The following is a 26699-nucleotide window of genomic DNA, read 5'->3' on the forward strand; positions in this document are numbered from 1 at the left end:
TTTCTATTTTATGACTTCCTTTTTTTCGTTTAGCAGCATGTCTTATAAATCTTCATATCCAAAGCCACTTAATTTTTAAATGACTGCATGACGGTCCATCTGTGATGGTGAATAATTTATTGAACAGCCTCTACTGATGGCTGTGTAGATTGTTTCCAATGTCATGCCATTATCCAACAGTGCTTGGATACAACTCTGATCATGTTCAAGCATTCCCTTCATGTAGATTCCCTTATGGAGACGCCTGGGTAAACTAGCACACTGGAGACTTGTGCAAGTCTTAGAACAACAGCCCCAGTCCTTTCTGTTATCACCCGCTTCCTCTATTGTACCTGTCTGTCTTCTCCATCCAGGTGATGGCAATGAGGCCATTGGTGCTCTGATCCAGAACTACATCCGGGAGATTGAGGAGCTGCGGTGAGTAAGCCTGTCCAGTAGGAGCAGACTGGATGGACTTAACCAGGCCGATTTTACGCAACTCACCTGGCCTCACCCTCCCAATCTGTCCACACAGAACAAAGCTCCTGGAGAGTGAGGCTATGAATGAGTCCCTCCGCAGAAGCCTCTCCAGGGCTTCCGCTCGGAATCCCTACTCCCTGGGAGCATCTCCAGCAGGTCCAGCCTTTGGGGGCAGCCCCGCCACCTCCATGGAAGATGCTTCTGAAGTGATCCGCAAGGCTAAGCAAGACCTCGAGCGGCTGAAAAAGAAGGAGGTCAGGCAGCGGAGGAAGAGGTGAGTGGAATTTTACCACCTCCCCTGACAGCCAGAACATTTGAAGGTGAACCCCTCCCCAACACCATCCAGGAAGACGGCTCCCTACCCCATGTATGGCAGGACCACTCCTACTCCACTCCTAGGGCATCACTAGTAATGCTTTGGAAATTTCTCAAGCATGTACTCAATTTGGAGGAAAGATACCTTCTCCAGCCTTTTTTTGTGTCTATCTCCATCAAGGTCAATTTCAGGGGATAGAGCAGTGGAGGGGGTGGATGCTGGAGAAGAGCCATTCTCTACAAAGCTCCTGCTAGAGAATGGTATTGGTCCCTAATCTAGCTTCAATTTTCCTTCCAAAGCAGCCCAGAGAAAGAAGCGTTCAAGAAGAGGGCAAAACTCCAGGCAGAAAACAGTGAGGAGACAGATGAGAACGAGGCTGAGGAGGTGAGGACCACCCTGGCCTTCCACGGGCTCATGTCCGAGTTGGGGTAGAGACTTCGTCAGTGTTATTGGGGGTGGGGCAGGGAGTTGCCTTTAGTTGATCCTTGAGTTTCTCGGTAATGCTGACTTGTTGCCATGGTGATCTCCATCCCTTGGGCCTTTGCCTCATCCCAAATGGATGATGCTAGCCTGAGCATCCTCCACAAGGGCAGTGCCCAGGCTATCAGGAGTGGATGGTCTCCCAGAGGAGGGTATGGCTAGCTCCCACCCTGAGGTCTTGTGCCTCTCCCAGCCTCTGCCTCGGGGCTCCCGTCTCACCAGGCCGGTGCAGCTGGCTGATGGTACTTTGTGCCTAGGAGGAGGAAGAGCGAGATGAAAGTGGCTGTGAGGAGGAGGAAGGGCGTGAGGATGAGGATGAAGACTCGGGCAGCGAAGAGAGCCTGGTAGACTCAGACTCCGACCCTGAAGAAAAGGGTGCGTGGGCTGGGGCTGGGGCTGGAGAGAAGAGTTGTTTGCGGTCAGTCCCCCAACTGTGGGACTGTTGATCAGACCTGGGCTTCCCAAGAAGAAATTCAGATGGACCTGGGTGGAGTCAGGCCTGCCGGAGTGCTTAGAAACTGCTTGTCTAGACAGGGCTCAGACTTCTAAATGAGAAACCAAGAAAAGCAATAGTAAAGACAAATAATGGGTGGGGGGCATTAGCTCTCCTTCTGTGCCCACCGCTGTGTTTAGGCTGACCCTTCAGAAGGCTTGAAGAATCCAGTGCTCACTACTACCTTGGGCAAAGGTATTAGGCTCCCCTGGATCAACATCGAGCATGCTCAGAGAGATCCCTAGCCCACTGATGGATTCAGAGACAGGGCATTTGAATGGCTTTGGCTGACATCAAGAACCCCTCCTTCAATGTGGAGATATCTGTCCTTCAGCTCTGTCCTGTTGTCTGTCATCTTTCACCCACAGGGTGCTCTGGGCCACTTTACCCTCCCCCCACCCAAACAGTCCCATGTCATCAGTCATGGTGGCATAGGCCTATGAGCCCATCACGGTAGGAAGGGCATTAGCCTCCCTTCAAGCTCCTGAGCCCAGCTGTGTGTTTCTGAGGCTGCTCATTAAATGTATTGCCTCTCCCCTCACCCGGCAGTATTCCGCCTCCCTTCCTGGTCACTGATTGGTCACTGCTGACCAAAGGATGCCCACCCACCACACTCAAACTGTCTAGACTTCTCCCTTGCCCTTGCCCCTGGCCTGGGGCTGAGTCTGGCTCTGTCTGATTTGGCAGAAGTGAACTTCCAGGCCGACCTGGCGGACCTGACGTGTGAGATCGAGATCAAGCAGAAACTGATCGACGAGCTGGAGAACAGCCAGCGGCGGCTGCAGACGCTCAAGCACCAGTACGAGGAGAAGCTAATTCTGCTGCAGAACAAGATCCGGGACACGCAGCTGGAGCGTGACCGCGTGCTGCAGAACCTCAGTGAGGCCAGAGCCATGCACCTCCTCCCCGACCCCCTGTCTTGTCAAAAGACATCCCCCCATGGTGCACAGGGACCTCTGAGCGAAGCACCGTGACCTTTGGCCCGTAGTTAAAAAGTTCTTGTGTCTCACCCAGCTTCTCTGCTACTTTTGTTTTAAAATTACCTTTGGGGCATGTGCATGCATGTGTATGTGTGTGTGCGTGTGTGCAGACGCTAATGTGACGTAGCAGACACGTGGAGGCCAAAGGACAACCTACAGAGGAATTCTGTTTTCTCCTTCCACTGTCTGGGTCCTGGGGATTGAACTTTGGTCATCAGGCTTGGCAGCAAGTGCCTTTATGTGCTGAGCCACCCTGACAGCTCGGCCACTCCTTTTTTGAGACAGAGTCTTGCCATGTAGCCCAGGCTGGCCTTGAACTTGTAGCAATTTTTCTGCCTCAGCCTCCTTGGTGGTAGAACCATAGACAGCACAGACAGGTGCCACTATGCCTAGCATCTTATATGTTAAATCTCTAATCCTTTATCTCCCTAGGCCTGTGCTAAGATACCTCCCGAACCCCTACTTACTATATTCAGTTTATAAGACTTCCCAAACTGTCTTTTTCTACTGCCCTGCAGCCCTCTGAGCCAGTGGTTCATCTCCTCATCCACTCTATTAAGCAAATGTTGGCTGAACGGGTGCTATAGAGCAGGTGTTATTCTAGGGACTAGAATTGTCTTAGTGTGTAAAGTCCCTCTCCCAGAGTGCACACTCTGGTGCAGGTGGCAGTATAAAGCAGAATTGCTATCGGGGATGGCACTCCTAAGTATCTTTATATATATATATATATATATATATATATATATATATATATATATATATATATATATGGCAAGGAGAGGGGACAGGGAGGTTACCAATGGGGTGGGCTGGGCAGGGCATGGAAGGGTACACAGAGAAGGTGAGTGATCTTGGAGTAAGGCTGAAAGAGTAAATACATCAGGCTCTTTCTTGGTGCATCAAAAGAGCAGAACTAGCAATGGAAAGAACATTCCAGATAGAGGGAACAGAAGCTGTGAAGGCCCCAAGGCAGCTATGTCCCTAGAATGGTAGTCTAGACTAGTCGGAGAACAGGCCATGTATGTCATTGTAATATGTCACCTTGCCTCGGAGAATTGAGATCAGCGGGCTTGGCAGCAAGTAAGGAGGGGGAGGGAGAGAGAGAGAGAGAGAGAGAGAGAGAGAGAGAGAGAGAGAGAGAACACAAGACACTTAAAAGCATTTTAAAAACATCATTTTTACAGTTGTGTCAGAGGATTAAAGTGGAAGCTTAGGGGGTCGATTGGACCGGTGCTAAGATGTGGTTGGGCTCAGGTATCTTAGAGGCTGAGCTCAAGGCTCAGGAGGCCTAGGGGATAAGGGAGCCATCTCAGGATGTGTGCCTCAGGCAGGAGGTGGTGATGTTTTCTGAGATGGAGTAAGTTGGGTTGGTCTTGGATCTGCTCAGGCTTCGATGTCTGTTCCCAGTTCAGGTGGGAGAGTCTGGGTGAGGAGCCAGCTTATTCCTGCTGTAATCACACCACAGCGGCTCTTGTTACTGCTCCACTTCCTGCTGGCACCGCCTTTCCAGGGACCGAAGCCTCAGTCTGAAAATACTACACTGAATGTCAGAGCAGGAAAGTTAGGGCAGCTGCTGAACCCACGACCTTATTGTTCAAATGAAGAAGCAGGCTCAGGGGAGGGGTCAACTGTAAAATCAGACCCCAGCGCCCGTCTCCCCCAGTGAGCCCATATTTAGTGGGAACCCGTGCCTCTGACCCTGTTTTCCACTGTCCTCAGGCACTATGGAGTGCTACACGGAGGAGAAAGCCAACAAGATAAAGGCAGATTATGAGAAGAGACTGCGGGAGATGAACCGGGACCTGCAGAAGTTACAGGCTGCTCAAAAAGAACACGCCAGGCTACTCAAGAACCAGTCTCGCTATGAAAGGGAGCTGAAGAAGCTACAAGCGGAGGTAGCTGAGATGAAGAAGGCCAAGGTAGGCAGACGGTATGAAGAGTGGGGCCTAGGGACCTATACCGTGTTGTCGAATCCATATTCCACATTGAGTATCATCACTGCTCTTAAGTGAGGATTGTCCACTAAACACACAGCATCATGTGACCCAATCCTGCCCCAGCCACACACAGCCTCCTAGCAACCTCATCCCAGTACTGGGTTCATTGCAGGCACCCTGCTCATTGCTGCCCCCTGTGTTGGGAAGCTGTACTACAATTGCCTCCTGTCTGCACAAGGAAGCCTGAAGCCTCATTTGGTACAAGCCTTGCCTCTAGTCATAGTAATAATAGGCACCATAATGGGCACCATGGCCAGCTCCCATTGTGTTTGTGGAGACTGGCGGCTCAGGGAAGAAAGTTCCTGCTACCAAGATGTAGTATTGGGATGCAAATTCTGCCCTTGATGTTCCCAGCTGGTGCGTGTCCTTGGTGGCTCTGGGCTCCCTTTTCTACCTTGACACAGCCCACAGGGCACAGTCTGTAGGACCTGCTCTATTGATGTTGGCAGCTGAGGTCTTGAGCTTCTGGTATTGGTGTGGTTTCAGCTTCTGCCTAGGGCTCACAGATCCTTGCCTGTGAATATCCTTTATCACCCTTGGATCTTTCTGCCCTGGTTCTTAGCTTCTGTTGTCTTTCAGTTCTCCACAGCCCTGGTCTAAGCTCTGGGTCCAGACCCCCTAACAAAGCTTGGCAAAGGCAGTATCCCCTTGGGGACTTAGGACCTGTTAGTAACTGTGTCTTCGCTGCTGTCCTGACTCCTGCTGACCAGTGTGCACAGGAAAGGCAGTTATCCAGTTTAGAGGAAATGGAGCTGTGCCTGGGCGGGCTCTGTCCCTAAGCAGGTCCAGAGCCTTTATCTGCTGAATCTCTACCTTGCTGAGATCAGCCCAGCATGGCCCCAAAGAATCCGATGTTCACTTTTGACTTCAGTGCTTCTGTCCTGTAGACACGAAGCCATTGACAGTAAATGTCACTGGGATTCAAATACCCATAGATCTTAGTCCCTGAGGATGAGTGGGAAGGAAACCTTATGTTTCAGACCCCCAGTCAGTGCTGCCTAGAAGACCATCCCTGGCTAGTGCCCCCACTACCAGCTACTGACTGGGGCACATGGGCCATTCCTGCCCAGCCCTGCCTCACCTCTGTTACCTCTGCCACCCCAGGTAGCCCTCATGAAGCAAATGCGTGAGGAGCAGCAGCGGCGGCGACTGGTGGAGACCAAGAGGAACCGGGAGATTGCTCAGCTCAAGAAGGAGCAACGGAGGCAGGAGGTGAGAGGCCTCTGGGAGCTTTCAGCCACCCCTCCCTACCGATTACCCTCTCCCCTCCCCCCCTCGCAATCCCCCCCTCCAGTTCCTACTGTTCCAAGTGACAAGAGCCACACTTGGAGCAGAGTATAGCCCATCAGAAAGGCAGAGCCACTGTTGGCTTCTGTCCCAACCCCTACATGTCCAAGGTGATAATTTGAGCTCAGAGAAGGGCAAGAATTTGCCCAAAGTCACCAGCAAAGATCAAACACGTGGAGCTCCAGGCCTGGAAGAAACAGGAGGACTGGGCCTCTAGTTCAGATTCATGTTCATGATAGGAGATAAGACCAAGAGAATTGTCCTTGTGGGCAGGAATTCCTCATGGCCACCCCTGGTAGAAGCGTGCATCTGAGTACCATTTTATCTACAGTTTGGCTGTGTGAGAATGACCCCACACAAGAAAATCTTGAGCCTTTGGCTACAGAGCTGCCTACCCTGTCCCAATTCCTGTCTGGACAGAAAGTAGTTGTACACACCTTTACTCCCAGCACTTGAGAGGCAGAGGCAGAGGCAGGCGGATCTCTGAGTTCAAGGCCAGCCTCATCTACAGAGTGAGTGAGTTCCAGGACAGCCAAGGCTACACAGAGAAAACCGGTCTCAAATTTCACCCCACCTCTCAAAAAAAGATTGCTGTTGGTGGCTGAAGGTGACCCAACCCTTTTCTTTCAGTTTCAGATACGGGCCCTGGAATCTCAGAAGCGCCAGCAGGAAATAGTTCTGAGGAGGAAAACCCAGGAGGTGAGTGCTGTCAACAGGCAGCCTGGTTGTACAGGACTAGCCCTGGTTCTGATGCTTGCTCTCCTCTGAAGTGTGTGTGTGTGTGTGGGGGGGGGGAACCCCATGCTACTTGTGGACTGGAGCTTTCTTCATTCAGTGAGCACAGCCTTGCCAACTTCTAGCACCCTGTGAGATATGGCTTCTGAACCAGTCAGCTGTGCCTAGAGGGCAGAATCCACATCCCTTCCTGAGCGCCTAGCTGGTCATTTACAAAAGAGTGAAAAGGGCTAGAGAGACGGCCCGGTCAGCAAATTACTTACCACATAAGCATGACGGCCTGTGTTTGAACCCCCCAATACCTACATTAACAACTGGGGCATGGTCAAGACAGGTGGCTCCCAGCCGGTCATGGTGGCACACACCTTTAATCTCAGCACTCGGGAGGCAGAGGCAGGCGGATTTCTGAGTTTGAGGCCAGCCTGGTCTACAAAGTGAGTTCCAGGACAGCCAGGGCTATACAGAGAAACCCTGTCTCCAAAAACAAAAACAAAAAACAAAAAACAACAAAACAAAAAAAGACAGGTGGCTCCCAGAGCTTGCTGGCCAGCCAGTCTAGCTAATGGACGAGCCTTCGGGTCATTGAGAGACATAAGGGAAACCACACACCCTTGGGAACACATGTACACGCACATCTGGATGCACATGCACACATACCGGTAAAAGACAGACAGACAGACAGACAGACAGACATGATTTTGTTTATTTTACAACACAGACATCTTGTCTCTTTATAGCCCTAAGCTAGGCCTGTACAGAGCTGCCTCTATTCTCCCCAATACCTCATTCCAGGCTTCCTGTCCCTCCAGGCCTCCTCGCCCACTGGGTTCCCCTCTTCTTGTCTCCACTGTCCCCAGGTTTCTGCACTGAGGCGCCTGGCAAAGCCCATGTCTGAGCGAGTGGCTGGGCGTGTAGGATTGAAGCCCCCCAATATGGATTCTGGGGCTGAGGTGTCTGCCAGCACCACCTCGTCTGAAGCTGAGTCGGGAGCCCGCTCTGTCTCCAGCATAGTGCGTCAGTGGAACAGAAAAATCAACCACTTCCTGGGAGACCACCCTACCGCCACTGTCAATGGCAGCCGCCCAGCCAGGTGAGGAGTCTGAGTGCCCTGTGGGCAGGCAGGACCAGGGGGAGGAAGTGGGAAGGTCGGTGCCTGGGCTGTCTGCTTCCAGCTCTGGGGAGGGGCCTCAGGAGAACTGCAGAGAGAGGTTCCGAGCATTCAGACAAAGCCCCTTTGCCTCTGCCTCCCAGGAAAAAGTTCCAAAAGAAGGGAGCCAGCCAAAGCTTCAGTAAGGCTGCGAGACTCAAGTGGCAGTCCCTGGAACGGAGGATCATTGACATTGTCATGCAGAGAATGACCATCGTCAACCTGGAGGCTGATATGGAGCGTCTCATAAAGGTGGGATCTACCTCCCCATCTCTCCCATCCCATGCTCCGCATGTCCCGTCACTTCTCTGGCTCCTCACTCCTTCCCATCCCCCACCCTCTGCCCCCATGCCTCTTCTGACCTCTGGACAACCCCAGACAGGTGGGCGGCTTGGTGTAGGAATTGTGGGAGTTGTGGGCAGCAGCGCCTGTGCCTGAGCTGCATCTTCCATCCCTATCCCCGCCCCCACCCCATTCCCAGAAAAGGGAGGAGCTCTTCCTCCTGCAGGAGGCGCTGCGGAGGAAGCGGGAGCGCCTGCAGGCTGAGAGCCCAGAGGAGGAGAAGGGGCTACAGGAGCTGGCTGAGGAGATCGAAGTGTTGGCAGCCAATATTGACTACATCAACGACAGCATCACTGACTGCCAAGCCACCATCGTGCAGCTGGAGGAAACTAAGGTGCCCCTAGGACCCAGCCTGGCTGGGTGGGGGGTGGGAGCCCTGAATGTGTGGACAGCCCTGTGTGATGCTTTGTCTACTTTTCGCTCTTAAAGGAGGAGCTGGACTCAACAGACACGTCAGTGGTCATTAGCTCCTGCTCTCTGGCTGAAGCCCGCCTACTGCTAGACAACTTCCTCAAGGCATCCATTGACAAGGTGAGCTGGCAGCTGCCCTGGCACGAGGCAGGCATCGCATACCCTGGTAGTGAAGTCCATGGGTTTGGCTCCTTCCCACCTGCGTCATTCACAGGCTGGGACAAGCTACTGAATCTGCAAGCCTCGGGTTCTGGGGCTATAAAACCCAAACGTTGACAATACAGAACTTGTAGCTGGTTGTACAGAATGTTGCACGTAGGGGCTTGGCACACTACAGAGCTTCAGTTAAAGGTGCCCCAGCCCAGGCGCGTCCACGGCAGGACTGGGCTTGGGTCTGTTAGAGGGAGAGAGAGAAGTGTATACATTGGGAATTGGGGAACAGGAAACAAAAAATTACATTCTACCTTCTGCCTACCAGAACGCCAGGAGTCTTTTGGGCCCCTCTCCTTAATCAGTGGTCAGTGAGTATGTTTCCTTCTGTCCTAGGACTCGAATCTTGGTGACAGACACCAGCCAGTGTACATATAGTTAACTGGAAAGAGATTGGGAGGCCACCCTGCCTGACTCTAAGCCAGACCCTCAGTGGCTCCTCAATGTTGCTTTGTGTCTTAGGGAACTTTGTTGATGTTGGAGGGTTGTTCGACATTGATAAAATGTCGCACACAGAGTGGCTGGTGCAAAAGGGCTTTACTAGGTCTAAGATCCAGGTGTCAGCAGGGTGTTTTTTTCCATAGCCTCCCTCCCTGGCCATTGTTTCCTCCCCGTGTCTTGACATGATCTTCTGTGTAGCTTGTCATGATCTATTATAAGGACACCAGTCATACTATATTAGGGACCACCCTATGACCTCATATCATCCTGGCTCCTGCTCTAAAGGACCTGTCTCCAAGTACAGTCACATTTTGAGGTAACAGGGGTTGGGACTTGTGCATATGAATGAGGGGGTCACAAGTCCACCCACAACAGAGTATATGCTAAGGTGACCGTCACCAATGTGTATATAGGAGTCTAGGGGATACAGCATCAACCACAGGCCAGAAAGAGTAAGCCCAAGCTTTGTTCTTGGCCTCCAGGGACTTCAAGTAGCACAGAAGGAAGCCCAGATCCGGCTGCTAGAAGGACGCCTAAGACAGACAGACATGACAGGCTCTTCCCAGAACCACCTGCTCCTAGACGCTTTACGTGAGAAGGCCGAGGCACACCCCGAGCTGCAGGCCCTCATCTATAATGTGCAACATGGTATGCATAAGCATAGGGAAGTTCCCCTGCCTCAGGATTCCCTCAGAAGCCTTGGTCTGATTCTACTGGGTGTACCAGAGGGAGGCCATGTCTCCTTTCCCCATACTCTGATGGGGTCTCTCAACCTCTTTCCTTCCTTCCCTCCCTTCCTCAGAGAACGGCTATGCAAGCACAGATGAGGAAGTTTCCGAGTTCTCTGAGGGGAGGTGAGTTTTCAAGCAGGGAGTCAGAGGCTGCCTCACAGCATTCACTGGGGGTGGAGGAGGGGTTGCCATAGGGCCCCAGGCCTGAGCAGAGATTTGCAGGCTCTTTGGGATCCAGATGTCTAAGTCCTAGGGAGATGGAGTGTAACTAGCACGGTCCTAAACTTTCTTGGCTTCTTCCCTAGCTTTTCGCAGTCATTCACCATGAAAGGCTCCACCAGCCACGATGACTTCAAGTTCAAGGTAAGCCTTGCTGGAAAACAGGCTACAGGTTTATAGGGGCCAACGTCCCAGCCCGATCTCAATGACTGTAGTTCCACACCCCGAGCTTCAATTCAATTTTATCCTCATCAGGAATGGAAGTGCCAAGAAGGACCTTGCCTGGAATTGGGGGCGGGGAAGGAAGAACTAACCTGGAATTTGCTATGTAGACCAGGCAGCCCACCCTTTTCGAGACGGGAGAAGTGACTAGAACAACTGAAAAGCTTCTTGCTACTCTACCCTGTGACATGACATGACACGACCCAGGGACCCTGCTTTACAGAACATCTCCTTCCCCACTGAAGACTCAGGGTCAACGCTGACTCCAGACCCCTGGTTATCTTTCCCACAGCTGTTTGTTCAACTGCTTGAAAGGGAACAGGAGGAGAATGTTCTTAACAGCCAGGGGGTAGTGATTAGAATGGCCCAACACTCAAGGCTTATTAAAGTCAGACTCAGGAAGCTGCAGACTGCTGTGAGCATTGAGTTGTGCCTAGTCCCCGGCGAGCTGACTGGAATTCAGTCTGGACACTGCGGTTTGCGTAGTCCAGCAAAGGGCTTCCATCAGCAACTCTCCCTCAGGCCAGGCAGTATCATTTTCCTCAGAATTCACCCACCTCTCTGTCCTGTGCTCTGTTCTGCTTTTTTTCCCCCTAGAATCTCAGCCTCCTGTGTGCCTGGGATGGCAGGTCTGTGGCATCGGGCCAAGCAAATGGTCCGTCAGTTAGGCAAATCGGTTCACTCATCCCTCCTTTCCTAGGGTGAGCCCAAGCTATCCGCACAGATGAAGGCCGTGTCTGCGGAGTGCCTAGGACCTCCATTGGACAGCTCTACCAAGAACATCACCAAGTCCCTGGCCTCCCTTGTTGAGATCAAAGAGGATGGGGTGGGCTTCTCTATCCGGGACCCCTACTACCGGGACAAGGTCTCACGCACCGTCAGCCTGCCCACCCGGGGCAGCACTTTGTAAGAAGGGGGATCCAGGTACCTGGGATCAAGGTGGGCAGAAAGTTAGGTCTCGGATTCACTGGAGCCTTCTTTTCCAGCCCTAGGCAATCTCGAGGTGCCACGGACACGTCCCCTCTGACCCGAAGGAAGTCTTATGACCGGGGACAGCCCATCAGGTAAGAGCGTCTTCTAGAATCTACTCCAGAGTCACCGTCAGCCCAGGCCTTAGAATAGCTATGAGCTGCTTCTCTGTGGACCATCATCATACACACTTGCTATGGCCCAGCTGGCCTCAGTCATTCAGCTTTGCCATGGACCCTGGCCAACCATGTCAGGTATGGGCTCAAGAGATGCCGTCTCTCTCCACAAGGCACCTGGAAGCACATAGCTAAACCACAAGCTGGAAACTCGCAGTGCGCACTCTAACTGGATGGCCCGCAGCAGCTTTGATGGTGTTGTCCAAATGAGCTTTAGCCTCTTTTTGTGGTCTTAAAAACTTCGTAGTTTCCATTCTTTCAAAGGCTTCCTTCTATGAGGGAAGCTCAGACTATCAGAGAAGTCGCACTGGATTCTCCAGTTAGTTAGATACACAGGGGCCCAACTCTGCAGAGTTCCCATACATATGACCCTTTATGGCCCGACGGTCATATACTTAATCTAGAGGTTTGGTGGTCTTTGCAGCTAAATAGTGAGGCATTAGGGCTCAGAGTAACCATTGCAGCCTGCCTTGCTGAGAGGCAGAAAAAGAACCTACGCCAGCCGCCAGCCTCCTGTCTTTGCCAAAGCAGATGCACATAGCACTGGCTTGCATGTGCTGCTGGTAGAGGGGAGTTGAACGGACATCAACCCTGAACAGACCCCAATGGACTTCATCTTCAGAGAACACGCTGAAGTTGTGGTCTGAGGGTGAAGCGGAAATCATGAATCCGGTCCAAAGGGAGGGGGATGTCGACAGCTTTGCAAAGAGAGGAATGAGCGGGCCAGCAAGGTCATAGACTCTTCCTTGAAGGAACTGTCATTTCTCCCGGTTCAAGCATTCTGAACACTGAATCGTTGAATCAGAGTCACTGGTCTCAGGGAGGATGAGGGCTGCGTTCCTGTGAGGAGATGACTGCGATGTCAGCATCAGCATCCCCTTTTATTAGGTCTGTCTCTATTTAAAGGCACCCTAGTTATCGGATGCTATTGCTTCTTAGTACTGAGCTCGACCACAGCACTGTGGCGCCAAGGAAGCTTCTGTAATCTTTCCCAGCTTTCTAATGCTTAGCAACATCCAAGAACACTGTCCCACTATGCATGCCTTGGGACCAGTTCAGTAATCAAACCCACCATATTGGGCCTGGTAGCCCACAAGCACCCAGGAAATAGAGGCAGGAGGATCATTTGCAAAGTCAGGGCCAGTCTGGTCTACATGGTGAGATCATGTGTCACAACACAAACAAAAATCAAAAGCATCGTTAAGAAGCACAGAAGGCAATAATAAATAAAGGTCGCAAGCAAGGTACCATCAGGGTTGGGGTGGAAACAGCCTCTGCGAGAAGCACGCATGCCAGTCACTCAGAATTTTCACTACACTGCTTTGTCTAAGTCTGTGATTCACACAGAAAATGACTGTGGGATTGCAAGCAGATTCCAGCTAGTAGGTGAATCTCCAAATACGCTATGAGGAAGTGATTTTTTAAGAGGCTGAAGAGATGGCTCTGTGCTTAAGAGCTCAATCCGTTCTTCCAGAAGCCCTGGGTTCAACTCCCATCTCTCACGGGCTTCCCTCGAGTTCTAAGGTGTTTGGTGCTCTCTTCTGACCTCCGCAGGCACCACACGCACACATTGTGCATTGACACCTGCCCACACCAAATCAAATATATATATATATATATATATATATATATATATATATATNCCCTGGCTGTCCTGGAACTCACTCTGTAGACCAGGCTGGCCTCGAACTCAGAAATCCGCCTGCCTCTGCCTCCCGAGTGCTGGGATTAAAGGCATGTGCCACCACGCCCTACTCAAATAAATATTTTTTTAAAAAGAACAACTTCTAGGATCTTGACTGGGGCCAAGCAGGTCTGAGGTCCCTAACACAACAGACTCCATCCTCTGGGGCTCCCCTGGTGGGAAAGAAGCTAGGTGGACTTATGGGCAAGGATCTGATCACCGATGACTCTCTCTGCCCCCATTTCCCAGATCCACAGACATGGGATTCACACCTCCCTCATCACCTCCCACTCGGCCCCGCAACGACCGCAACGTCTTCTCTCGTCTCACCAGCAATCAGAGCCAGGGCTCAGCACTGGACAAGTAAGGACCTGTGGAGAGCCAGGGAAGGCAAGCATTGATGCCGGGAGGGAGCCTGCGGGACGGGTTAAGTGGGTAGGCTCCAGCCCTTCTGTTCCGGCTCCTCTGAGCCATGAGGCCCTGACAGTAGCATCTTTTCTGTACTGACCAAGGGTCTCTCCTTCCCCTCAAGCATGCTGGGACGCCAGGAAAGGGCAAGAGGGAAGTTACCTCACCAGGGTGGGACAGTCAGAGTCAGGTATGGTGACCTTGTGAGGCAAGCATACCAGAGGGTGCTCTAAAATGCCCCCTTTTATCTGCTTCTGCTGTCTTTGCTGTTCTTGGAAGCCCTTTCTTTACTGTCCCACCTGATTGCAAGAGCTTTACACAAGGTCCCATGATCCTTGAGCACTGTCCAGCAAGCAGAGACCACTGGGTCATCCCCACGTGGGAGCCTCACCTGAAGCTGTACTGCAAGCTCCTGTTGCTATGCTACAGTTGCTATGGGGTGCTCGGCTGTACTCACAGCTCCTGTTGCTATGCTATAGTTGCTATGGGGTCGTTCTGTTCACAGCCATCTCTGTATTCAGAAGGTCCTTAATGTTGCTCTGCAGTCTGCTGTACATGCATAATTCCAGCTGAACTGTCAGTCAGCCCAAGGATGGTCTGTCCTCCAAGGTTTGCATAAGAATATGGGCCGAAGCAGAGCCCCAGGGCTCTCACCTAGAGAGTGGCTCAGAGTCTGGGGCTGCTAACTCTAACGGAATAACTCTGACAGTGGAACTTTGCCTTGGGGCAAACCCCATCATCCCTGATTTCACCTCTGTGCTCCCCACAAGCCCACTGTGACCATCCTCAGCTCTGTAGCTCCTCAAAGGACACCTTCCTTTTCCCCTAAAAGCTTTCCTTCCATGAGGAGCAATGATGTTGTGACTGTCAGGGGAGCCTAAACTGTAGACTGCTTGCTGTACATGATACATGCTCTGCCCAGCCTCTCACATAAGTACCCCTTCTGGCTCGAAATGCTGCTCCCTCAGTGATAAGACCATGAAGGCAGACCCAGAAGGTCAGCATCCTGACACTGTCCTAACCCCAGGCTTGCTTCAGCTCAGCTCCTACTGAAGGGGCTGTGGGTGTGTCTGGCCCTCATTACCATAATACAGTTCTCTCCCCCAGTGCCATGCAATTGACTTGACAGGCCACTGTTTATTATTTGTTTCTTTATTCTGTTTTTTGAAACAAGGACTTGCCATGTCTCTAGACTAGAAAACCCTGTTCTTCTGCTTTAGCCTCTTGGGTGCTAGGATTACAGGCATGTGCCACAACATCCAGCTTAAACGGGATCCAGCTTAAACGGGTCTGTCTTCTGTCCTTCCTTCCTTTTTTCCTCTCTGTCTCTCTCTGTGTCTCTGTGTCTCTCTGTGTCTCTCTGTGTCTCTCTGTGTCTCTGTGTCTCTCTGTCTCTCTGTCTCTCTCTCTCTCTCTCTCTCTCTCTCTTTCTTTCTCTCTTTCCTTTTCCCAAGAATTGGGCTAGGATCCTGCCCATCCTAGCCTGCTCTTCAGGCTTTGGGCCTATCCACTAGTCCAGTCTTGGGACCCACATGTAACAGACTTAGCTTCTAGACATGGTCTCAGCGAGGAAAGAGCAGCAGGGCTGCTTTGCGACCTTGGGCAGGCTTGCGCATTGCTGGGGTGACACAGTCGGCCCCAGCTTATGCAGTGTGGGCCAACCAGAGAGCTTGGAACTAGCAAAGAGACCTGGAACCATCTTCCCAAGAGTGGGCTAGCCTCCCACACCTCCTGTGGCTCCCTCCTCACCCCTACCCTGCTAGCTGAGAGACCCCCTGGTGGCCCACTGCTGGGGGACTCTCCCAGCTCCCAGGCCAGTTTGTCCCCTCCCCAACCCCACCACTCTCCTCGAAGGCCTTCTTCCTCTGCCTCTCTCTGCCTTCCCTGAAGAGAATAACCGCCCTCTGACCTCCCTGCGCTGTTGCTGCCGCTGCTCCCGCCATCCCTACATGTGTTTTCCTCTCTCCCCTAATCCAGCTAATTTTCTGCCCTTCCCAGGTCTGATGACAGCGACTCCTCTTTGTCGGAGGTCCTGAGGTACACACAGAATGTCTCTCATGTTTGACTCCCCTTCCGCTCTCTTCTTCTTCTCTTTGCCTCATGCTCCACCAGCCCCTCCTGCCTGTATGCCTGTCCTCCGCATGCAGCCCTTCCTCTCCCCCACCCTGCCTCTTCCATATCCCGGTCCCTCCTGAGATCACCTCTCACCCCATGGTTCCTCCCTCTCATGGTGACCCCATGGCCTCAGACTATGCAATGCCTGGCTAGAGCTAAGGACTTGTGGTGAGGGAGGGTGCAGTTGCTTTTGCAGAGCCCTGTTCTCTTCTCCCTAGCCCCCTGGGCAAGGTGGGGGAGGGACATGGAAGCCTGGGTCAGAATGGAGGTGTAGCAGAGCTTTGCAGAGCGAGAGGTACCATGAGGACCATGTCAGCCTGCTAGTCCTTTGTTGAGTGTCACTGGCTATGGTGGCTGTGCTTGCGGTTCTTTGTAAGCTAGCTTGTGTTGGTGGGTGAATCTTACAAACTTCAGCTCCGAGGGAAGCAGTGCCCTGCTTATATCTCTTAGCATGCAGTGTGTGGGTGTCTCCTCCCCCAGCCCATGGGACAACCAGAGGCTGGTCCCTCAAGCCTACTGAGCACAGATTCCCCCACAACAAGGGGTAAGACTTGGGACCCTGGCAGCAGAAGGCTCTCTTCTAAAGGCCGAGAGCTCCCTCTAGCTCTCCACGCATGCTTTCTGCTCACCAGGCTCTGTCCCGTGGTTAGCACCACTTGATTGATCCTCCTGTGCAGTGAGGCCTTGCCAGCAACTGTTACCTGTATGTAACACACCATCCTCTTCAGAGTGCAGGCTCTTGATGATACAGGTTCACGGCAACCTTGGCCTAACTCAGCCTAAACTGGTATCCCAAGTCAGGAGCAAAAGCAGCTTGGGGAGCTACTTCTACATGTGTTTATCTGGCAAGTAGGCATGCCTGACTAGTATTCTGGTGTTGCACCAGCCACAAGCAAGTCTGCCATGCTGTGTAAAAGTGCCACAAGTGGGATCTTGGCCATCTGGTAAACCCCAAGCCACTGCGCTTCTGTCAGCAACAGTGTTGTCTTTTGAACAGCTTGAATGTGGTTTTAGATGTAACCTGGCTGGGTCTCATCCCAAAACACCTTCCTGAGACAGACAGAGTCATCATCAGAACCCCAAGAGGTATATATACTAAAACCCTCATGCTGACCTGGCTTTATTCTTTCTTGCTCATGGAGCACTGTGCAGAACAAGCGAGTGCCATTCCAGGTCCAGGCAGGCTAGTTCCAGAGAGGCCCGAGCATCCCAGCCCCAAGATGGGCTGTGGTCCCCTAAGGTTATCCATCCCTTTGAGGTTTTGGAGGGGGACATTATTTGTTGGTTGGTTTGTGTTTGATAAGGTTTTCCTATATTGCCAGGCTGGCCTTAAGCTCCTTTTGTAGACCAGTCTCGCCTCAAATTCACAGCAATCCTCCTGCTTGAGCCTACAAAGTGCTGGGATAACAGTGCCGATTCATCCCTTTGTAAGTGATAGGCACAGGTTTGACTATGTTGGTCCAAGTAGGGGCTTTTTGTAGATGTCCATCCACCTCACTGCTGGAAGGTGCCAGCCCCAGGACGCTGACTGGCAACGAAGTATGGGGAGGGTAACGGCCTGGATGTCCTTCCCTCTCTCCTTCCCTTCCCCCATTTTTGATCACCAAAGAAGCATGTAGGCTGATGGGAGCTACAGAGGCCTGTTCTAACACTTGGGCTTCTGCTCTGCCCCACCAGAGCTGGCTGCATGCTTATCTCTGGCTTCAGGTTAGGTAGCCTTTCCTACCCTGTCCCTTCCAGCTTGCCTGGCATGGGCGTCTCCTGCAGTGCTAAGGATGGCAGCCACAGCTCTTGCTGGCTCTCAGACAGTGGTGATATTTTGCTAGCAGTCTCAGTACCTCTCATGAGTCATTGTCCCCTCTCAGCCCAGACCCCTCTCTTTCATGTGCCTCAGTCAGCCTGGCCCCTTGGCTGACTGTCACATCCTCTCTCCCTCTCTCCCTCTCTCCTGGGAAGGGGCATCATCACCCCCATTGGCGGAGCGAAGGGAGCTCGGACGGCTCCACTGCAGTGCGTCTCCATGGCCGAGGGTCACACCAAGCCCATCCTCTGCCTGGATGCCACCGATGAGCTGCTTTTCACGGGATCCAAAGGTTCGTGAAGACTTGAGGGGCCAGCGGCGTTAGGCTCGGAGTTCACACGCCCAACCACACCCCTGGCTGAGCCTTCCCTCCCATGCAATCCTGTTGGCTCTACCACGACCCACTCCTCCAGGTCACCTTTCTAGAAGCGTCTCTGAAGTCCCAAATCTCAACTCTCTAAAACCATCACTTCCTCCCCAACATTACCCAACCCCCACATCATCTCTGCAGCTGCACCCAGGCAGTTCCTCTGGTCTCAGCAGTAGAAGTTTATAGTCCTACAACCAAGTCACCATAAAAAAAGTTAAAGCTTTGACCAGAAGAAAGGACAAATTTGTATCAGACATACATAATAGGAAACCTGTGTATGCGTATGTGAATATATGTATATATGTATGCATATATATATATATATATATATATATATATATATGTACATACACAAATATGAGGAGTTAACTACCAACTGAGGTATGATTGATTGGCTCCAAGGTTTTTTATGTTTTCTTGATGCTTGGTCATTTAATAAGCAGGAGATTTGTAGGAATTTTATGTCAGTCCACAAAGGTCCCAGAACTCAGGGTTATTTAAAGCTCTCAGCCCTTTCTTGGTTTCCTGAGTTTTTGTGAGACTGCACACGCATGCGCGCCTGCTTCTCCCTCAGACTTGTTTCCCTGTCTCTGGCAGACCGTAGCTGCAAGATGTGGAACCTGGTGACAGGGCAGGAGATTGCAGCTCTCAAGGGTCACCCCAACAATGTGGTTTCTATCAAATACTGCAGCCACTCGGGGCTGGTGTTCTCTGTGTCCAGCTCCTACATCAAGGTGTGGGATATCCGGGACTCAGCCAAGTGCATTCGGACACTCACGTAAGTCTACCACTACTTGAGAATAGTGCTTCCTTCCCTGCTTCGGTGACCACTAAGCACAGCACAGCCTGATTGGGTGAGCACGAAGATCCTTGCTAGCCCATACAGTTGCTTTGACTCCCAGGGGGTAAGGTGGCTTGGGGGACAGTTTCTGAACAGCAAGCTATGAGCCTTTGGCCTATCTCAGTCCTCCAAGCTCAACCATTTGAGATGGACTGCATAAATCCCAAAGACCAGCAGATGGCAGCAGCCTTCAAAGCCAGGCCACACAGATGCGCCACCCAGCATAGCATGGTCCTGCTTGTAAGGCCACAAACCCTCCAGAAGTCAGGTTTTGTCCTTATGTGTCCACGATAAATCACAAATTGTTTAACTTGACAGTTGGAAAACAGACACAGAGGGTATTTAGGGCCCTGAATTTATTCTGCATGATGCAGTAGTCACAGATAACGTTACGCATTTGACTGAATCTACAGACTATAGAACACCCAGAGTGAGCCCCGCTGTATGTGATGAGCTTGGGTGATGCTGGGTCCGTTATAGGTCCGCGTACTGTAGCACTGGATGTGCTGTGGGGCGCGGGGTGCTGACAATGGGGAAGGCCCTGCACAAGGGGAAAAAAAGAAGCGTATGGGAAGGCTCCGCCTTCCACCCAGTTCTGCTGTCCTTATTTATAGATATCATTATTTATTTATTTATTTATTTATTTATTTATTTAAATGAAGTCTGGGGGCTGGGATGAGGAAACAGAGGCACGGAGAAGTTAAGTGATTTGTGCATGAACTAGCCAGCTTCAGAGCCTCTCCTTGGACTCTAACAGGCTATTCAAACCCACCCACACACACCGACAGGTCGTAGAGAAATGTCGGATTGAGTCAATCTCTCCCCTTGGCCCTGCTTCTAGGGGAAGCTGTTCTGCCCAGATAGGGAAGGAGACATCCTGGAAGAAGTGGCTTTCTGAGCTGGCCTGCGTGATGTTTCTTCGTTTCCTGGCCTTAGTGGGTAGACTCTTCTGAACTCTGGCTTTGCTTTTCCCCCTCTGGGTAGGTCCTCAGGCCAGGTGATCTCAGGAGATGCGTGCATAGCCACATCCACCCGCGCCATCACCAGTGCCCAGGGGGAACATCAGATCAACCAGATGGCCCTCAGCCCCTCAGGCTCCATGCTATACGTTGCCTCTGGCAATGCCGTCCGCATCTGGGAGCTCAACAGGTCGGTGACATATCTGGAGAAGAGGCCCAGGGAAGGTCCACAGCCCTCTGCATGGGGTGACCCACTCCTGGGTGGGCAGGACCTCAACTGTGCCTCCAATCCCCCACTGTATGACCTTGCCCTCTGCCGCTGAAAATCTTGATCCTTGATCTTGCTTTGAAGGGGAGACAGAGTAGAGTGGCCAGGAGTATCTATTCCAGATCAGATTCCCTCCAGTCCCCTGATCCGATATAAGTGCCCTCTGACCACACTATCCCTGCCTGGGCCTCTCCCCACTGCAGGTTCCAGCCCATTGGCAAACTGACTGGCCACATTGGCCCAGTGATGTGCCTAACAGTCACCCAGACTTCAAACCAGCATGACCTCGTGGTGACGGGCTCCAAGGACCACTATGTGAAGGTACCTACAACTGCCTTGACACCTCTGCTGTGGCCACCTCTGCTCTGAGGCTTGAGTGGTGCTGTTTACCGGGAACACGTAAAACCCAGTGAGACTTCTGGGAACGGCCGCTCGAGAGGGCGTCTTGAAGAAGACAGGAGGATGTGTAGATAGAATTAATCTGTAAATGGTGAAAAATAACGACCTCAGTGTGTGAGGAATGCAGGTAGAACCTCTGAATGGGAGAGGATGCGGCCATTAAAATGATAGATTGGGGGAAATACGAAGTACACAGGACCCAGTGATTTAGTTTGCTCTCTATGGGTATGGCTGGACACTTCAGTAGTCAGAAAGTAAAAAGGAACAAATAAATGGAGATGGGGTCGTGGGACTATGGCAGTGTCCTTCCCACAGTACTCCAGAGGGCCCCGAATGATCATGCCCCTGTCTGAGCTCTGCCCCTCCTCATCTGCAGATGTTCCAGCTGGGCGACTGTGTGACAGGCACCATTGGCCCAACCCACAACTTTGAGCCCCCTCACTATGATGGTATCGAATGCCTGGCTATCCAAGGAGACATACTCTTCAGTGGCTCCAGAGACAATGGCATCAAGAAGTGGGACCTGGACCAGCAGGAGCTCATCCAGGTTTGGGGAAGGGAAGGGAGGAGTGTCCTAGGGCAAGGCCGCAGGCAGACCTTAGCAGAGCCCTTCCAAGACTGCCTGCTATCTACCCTCTTCTCTGCTGCCCCCACGCCCCTCTCCCTGCAGCCTGCGGGGATTCCGTTGGGGCCCTCTATACCCTGCTCTTGACAAAGCCCTTGTGCCCAGTTCTTTGTGGGAACACTTGACTTTAGCCTAGCTCTTCTGTGGGCTGAAGATTTCTTCAGCAGCTCAGATTTAGAATGTGGGAGCTGGGGAGAAGAACCCATCTGGGCTTTTAAATCCCCCCAGCCTGGCTCCTGGGAATGGTAGGGTCCATCTGCATGATAGAGCTGCCTGGAGCCAGGCAGCATCCCAGGCATCCCACCACCACTAGCAGGAGGGGTGATGTGCTCCTGGGGCCCTGGGGCAGGCCCTCTCTCTTCCCTACACCTTATGAGCCGTGGTCCTTCCACAGCAAATCCCCAACGCTCACAAGGACTGGGTGTGCGCCCTGGCCTTTGTACCCGGCCGGCCCATGCTGCTGAGCGCCTGCCGGGCCGGCTTCATCAAGGTCTGGAACGTGGACAACTTCACACCCATTGGTGAGATCAAGGGCCACGACAGCCCCATCAATGCCATCTGCACCAACAGCAAGCACATCTTCACGGCCTCCAGGTAGGTGCTAGGCAGAGAGAGCCGCTTTGCTCCCCTCCTAGAGTGACCGAGTTGACAACTGGCTCAGGGCTCCGCAGCTGTCCCCACACACAGATCCGATTCATGGAGCAGAATCCCGTCAAGCACCCCTCTTTATACTTACTGCTCAACTTCACTGAGCACTAGGCACCCAATGTCCTGGGTGCTGCAAAGGCAGGGGATCAGGGAGCCACTGGGCCCCAGGCCAGGACTTGCCCCCCACAGCGATCCCAATGGCTCTCACCCCGTAAGGGCTACAGACTGCCCTGCACCACTCCCACACCTCTGCCCCTCCAGCTGTAGCTCTGGCCCCTGTGCAGGCAGTGCCAGCTCCTCTATCCCAGGGACACTACTCAGCTGGGTTTCTTCTTTTCTCTCCTTGTTCCCACCATGTCCCTTCTCTCCCCTCCCATCTCTTCCTATCTCTCTTCTCTGCCTCTACCTCCCACCCCACCCCCAAATAGTGACTGCCGGGTAAAGCTGTGGAATTACGTCCCTGGACTCACCCCCTGCCTTCCTCGAAGAGTCCTGGCCATAAAGGGCCGCGCCACCACCCTGCCCTGACCCTCCCCCTCCCTCTCTCACTCTTCCCCTCTTGCCTTTTCCTGTCTTTCCCCCACCTCGATCTGAGCTGCTTCTTCACGGTATGAGCCTGTTTTACTCTTAACCTTCTAACTTCATGCCCTGCCTGGCCCCACAGATCGCCCTCCCTGACCGACCCTCTTGCTAGCATGAGCAGTGGGCCAGAACCCTAAGGTGGCAGAGAACAGGGGGAGGCATTCAGGCCTGGACACAACACAACAGGAAAGTCTGGGACACCAGTCTTGCAGGGTCTTGCAGAGCATGGCCTGGGCCCTCCCCTTGCCCAGTACCCCTCCCCGTGAGGTCTTCACTGGTCCTAAGCAGCATCTGCCTTAGCCCAGCCATATGTGAGGGAGGTGGGAAATCTGCCCAACCTTTGCTTTGGGGTGGGGATGGGGCAACCAGCAGGGTCCACACCCACAGCTGAGCAGCTTCCCTCTGTCCTCCCCAGTGACCTGACAGTGAAGTTCTGGAGTATACGGCGGCTACCAGCAGCCCATCCTTGAAGTTAGGACTAAAGGTGGCTAGACCGTCAGATCAGACCCAGCAGCCTACCCAGCACGGAAAGGAAGCTGTGGCCCGACCTTACCAGAACAGCCAAGTTCACCGAGTACAGAGGGTGTGGCTCTTCTCTCCCTCTGCTTCCTCCACCACCCCCCTCTGTCCCTCCCCTGCCTCCTAAGAAAGACGAGGTGGAGGAGGGACACAAGCTGTGAAGCCAAAGGGCACACCGCTGCTCCACCTGTTCCCTGCCTTCCTCTCAACTGGCCACATTGTCTCCTGCTGAGCCAGCCCTGCCCCTCCCCCAGGCCCTCAGCCTCCGGTGAGACCGAGGGAGAAGCAGAGAGAAGCCCCCATCTATCTTCCAGTGAGCTAGCCTCCTCTATGTCTCCTAGCCCCACCTCCGGAGCCACTTCACCTGCCTCTGAGCCCACCGAGGTAGTTCTCAGGTAACCATGGAAACCAGATGTAAGCAGCTGAGTCCTGCTGCTCACCCACAGCCAATCCCAGTGGGGCCCGGCCCAGTCTTTCCTTGAGGTTCTCTTCTGCTGGGGCCTCAGAGGAGCTGTTTAAACAGCTCCTTTGGGGGGAAGGTCAGCGGCATTGCAGTCATTTAATATATTGATTTTTATTTTTGTGTTCTGCCGTTTGCCTCCTGGAAACTGACTTGAAGTTTCTTCCCATTCTTCCCTCTGCTCCTGGCGCGGAGGTGGGGTGGGGGTGGGGGTGGGGGTCTTCTCTCCAGAGCTCCGGGGCCTTCCCTCTGCTTGCTCTGCAGAAGGATAGCCTTCTCTATCCTTTGCAGCTCTGACCATTGCCCCCGGATCTGCCCATGCCGGCATACCTTCTAGGATAGACCAGGTCTCTAGGCCGCCTAATGCCGCAGTGCCTTTCTCCATCCTGAGGCCTGATATCATGCCGGGCAGCCTTATACTAGCCATGCCCGCAGCCCACTTGTGTCTTCTACTCCTGGGCCTTGTGCCCACAGCCCCTGAAGGTCAGAGCGTTCATCCCAACAGCCCAGGACCAGGGAGCTTGGTGGACTGTCCACTAGGTAGGCTTTGAGTAGTAAGGGTACCAGGTCCTTTGCCTAACCCCCCAGCCAGTTATGTTTCCACCCCCAAGGGGATAGGGAACATCTTCAGCTTTTCCTTTAGTTGTTCCAGAAACAGCCTTAAAACCAGCCTGGGACAAAGGCCCTCCCTTTTCAATTAGCGTGAGGAGGCAGTGACTCCTTGCTTCTCCCCTTGGTGCTGTGGACTCAGCGGCTGGGATGAGGTGAAGTCAGTGTCTAGCGCCCCCTACTGGAACAACTCTGAATTTATAGAACTGGGCCATGAGAGGGGCCAGCTCCGTTCCTCCCCCTGGCTTCCCCTGCCCTTAAACTGGTCCACACTTCCTCTCTTGCTTCACTGGTCTTATGCATCCTGGTCTCATTCCGGGATCCATGAGCCTCAGCCCCATGCAGAGGACGTGGTGACTCGTGAACTTTGGAGAGCTAAGCCTCTGTACTTAGCTCTTCTCCCTCTAGGGCGAGTACATTGGTGCCTGTCCATGAGGCCCTAAGATGGGAGAGTTAGGAACTGATAAGGCCAGACCCTCTCTGAACCATCCCAGAGCTGCGTCTGAGGCTGAAACTAAGAAGATTGTCCCGCTTATTGGTGGCTCCAGCCAGACACGGTGTTAAGTCTGGGTACATGGATATTTAGAACGAAGCACCGGAAAAGCAGATCACCTGGAACCTGGACCGTCTGTCTGCAAAGACCAGAAATTCTCCTTCCCCTGCTTATCCTGGGAGTGTTAAGGAGCATCCTTAGCACTCAGAAGTGACCATCTTCTCCTTCACCCACCTCCACCTAAATGGAAAGCCCGGACCTTACACCCTGTAAGAAAACCCAGAACCCGTCTGCATGACTGTTTACAAACTACAGAAACACGTGAGACTTCTGTCCCGACCCCAGAGGCTGGGCCGCCCCAGCCCGGGGTGCCTGTACTGTATGTATAGCTGCAAGGCCAGTTCTTGCACAAAGTGTGTGTGGTCTTACAGCCCCCGCGAGAGGTGCTCACCGGCATTACCCCTTCTGCCATTTCTGATGGGTCACTACCTCATGGCGGGGCTGCTATGCTGTCCCAGCGAGTGTCATTGACTAAACTTGAAATCGGAGCTCTGAGCTCATCGTCCCGAGCCATTCTGAGCTGTGTTCTGGGAACGTTGGAGTCCCTGCCTGCCCACCCTTTCAGGGATGTCCAAGGTACATAGTCAGGGGCAGGACCCCAGCTCCACTCATTGCACAAGCATCCTTCTTGTCGGAAGCACAAACTGGTTGTGATCTGAGCACAACAGCAGGTCTCTGGGTAGACGGTATGAGCAAACTTGGGCCCAGGAGGTCTTTCCCAGATGGGCTTCGTCTTAGGTTAGACCAGGGCTGCCTGTGTCTGTGAGGTTAGACCAAGGCTGCTCATGTCTTTGGCTGATGCACTATGTACACTGGGAACTATTAATCTACTCCTTGTGCCCATCCTAGGACTTGAGGCCCAGGCCACATCTGTATGCTGTGGGGGTCCTCTCTAGACCCGCACACCCCAAGCCTTTAACAACCAGAGTATAGCTGGTACCTGACCCTACTGAGCCTGAAGAGCCTGGACCCAGACTCCCATCTCTTGAGCTAACCCCAACATCCTTGCTTCTGATATTGATTAGCTTCCATGGAAAGTGTCTACTGCCCCCACTCTCTTAGATCTTTTCTGTGCCCAGTCCTGGGCCAGGACCCATCCCAGTATTAACCAATTCAGTGTTTGGTCTTGTTGGTGAGGCTTGATCCGACGGCAGTCAGCTCATGCTCATGCTGCCTGGAGCAGCCTTAGAGACTGCAGAGGAAAGAGAGAGAACGCGAAGAGTGAGAGGCTGACCCAGCGCAGCCCTTGATGTGGTCAGAGTGCCACCACAGCTACTTGAAAAGGGACAGCTATGGACCTGGGAGTAGCCTCCCACCGTTGCTCCAGCTGCAGGCTTGGAATTGTCTTAGGCTGTGTGGCTTGGGCAAAGGGCAGCTTAAAGCACAAACAAGGAGAAGATGCTGCCTTGCTGAAGGATTCTTCTGCTAGCCATTGTGGTGGTGGCGCCAGCAGGAAGCTGCTGAGAAGGCAGGACATTACATCTCTGCCCTGCCCTCTCCCAGTTCCTGGAGGCCTCCCCTGGAGTCTGGGCTGGGTGCAGCAGGCACACCCCCTTGGCTGTGCCTGGTATGTTTGTGTGGGCAGGACCTGCCCTGCAGGAGTGGTGAATTCCTTCCCACCATGTAGCCCAAACCTGCCACATCTATCCCTTTGTCCTTTCAAATAAAAAACTGCTTACTGCTGCTCCCTTTGCTGAGCACAGTGGCCAGTTCCCCAGCAGACCTTCCTGAGCCCAGCCCTTTCACCTCCTGACTCCCAGGTCTTCACTGCTCCTTGTGAGCAAGAGAATCTGCAGGGAAAGTTCCGTTTCTTTGACATCATTGTTGTGTCCCCGGTGTTCCCCCCCCCCACTTCATCTCCAGCACCCAGCTGGCCTCCCTCATCCCTGTCCCTTCCACCTTCACTCCTGTGTCCTAAAGGCTTTGTCAGAAAGTGGGAAGTCGGTACTGCCGAGAGTCAGAAAAGACCACTGATGTCTTGGTGCCCTGCCCTGCCCTGGCCTGCCCTGCCCTGCCCTGTCACCAGCTCTTATGATGGTTGCCCCTACCCAGACTGCAGGGTCTCGTTTGGCTCATGCACTCTCCTGTGATGTGGTAGCACAAGGTGTGTATATGTTTTGTACCTCTGCTGACAACTGTACATAGTGTATGAAAGTTATTTAAGCCTCATGCTGTACATTTCTGTTCTGGAAATCGGATGTGTGTGTTCTAAGAGCTTGTCATAAATAAAACCATTGTCCACA

The 26699-nt window shown here is 52.9% G+C and overlaps 1 protein-coding gene across 5 annotated transcripts in view; it reads left to right on the forward strand.

The window, feature by feature from the left end:
* Kif21b (kinesin family member 21B) overlaps positions 1 to 26699 on the forward strand; it is a 47022-nt gene extending 20323 nt beyond the window's left edge. The window contains exons 10-36 of one of the 5 annotated variants that reach the window (XM_029478311.1): positions 354 to 417; positions 515 to 733; positions 1075 to 1159; positions 1513 to 1630; positions 2436 to 2627; positions 4448 to 4647; positions 5830 to 5937; positions 6643 to 6711; positions 7605 to 7837; positions 7999 to 8146; positions 8376 to 8570; positions 8666 to 8767; positions 9781 to 9946; positions 10101 to 10152; positions 10335 to 10392; positions 11171 to 11376; positions 11457 to 11534; positions 13549 to 13662; positions 13832 to 13897; positions 15706 to 15744; positions 17779 to 17915; positions 18591 to 18771; positions 19819 to 19983; positions 20265 to 20382; positions 20837 to 21007; positions 21480 to 21679; positions 22731 to 26699. In XM_029478311.1, the coding sequence (XP_029334171.1) occupies positions 354 to 417; positions 515 to 733; positions 1075 to 1159; positions 1513 to 1630; positions 2436 to 2627; positions 4448 to 4647; positions 5830 to 5937; positions 6643 to 6711; positions 7605 to 7837; positions 7999 to 8146; positions 8376 to 8570; positions 8666 to 8767; positions 9781 to 9946; positions 10101 to 10152; positions 10335 to 10392; positions 11171 to 11376; positions 11457 to 11534; positions 13549 to 13662; positions 13832 to 13897; positions 15706 to 15744; positions 17779 to 17915; positions 18591 to 18771; positions 19819 to 19983; positions 20265 to 20382; positions 20837 to 21007; positions 21480 to 21679; positions 22731 to 22785 (3539 nt within the window). In that variant the 3' untranslated portion in view covers positions 22786 to 26699. Of the gene's footprint in view, positions 1 to 353; positions 418 to 514; positions 734 to 1074; positions 1160 to 1512; positions 1631 to 2435; positions 2628 to 4447; positions 4648 to 5829; positions 5938 to 6642; positions 6712 to 7604; positions 7838 to 7998; positions 8147 to 8375; positions 8571 to 8665; positions 8768 to 9780; positions 9947 to 10100; positions 10153 to 10334; positions 10393 to 11170; positions 11377 to 11456; positions 11535 to 13548; positions 13663 to 13831; positions 13898 to 15705; positions 15745 to 17778; positions 17916 to 18590; positions 18772 to 19818; positions 19984 to 20264; positions 20383 to 20836; positions 21008 to 21479; positions 21680 to 22161; positions 22264 to 22730 lie in introns of those variants that run through there. The other 4 variants (XM_021184303.2, XM_021184430.2, XM_029478320.1 and 1 more) reach the window with 4 other exon arrangements.

This window comes from Mus caroli, chromosome 1 (genome assembly GCF_900094665.2).
Source record: "Mus caroli chromosome 1, CAROLI_EIJ_v1.1, whole genome shotgun sequence".
Lineage (NCBI taxonomy): Eukaryota > Metazoa > Chordata > Mammalia > Rodentia > Muridae > Mus > Mus caroli.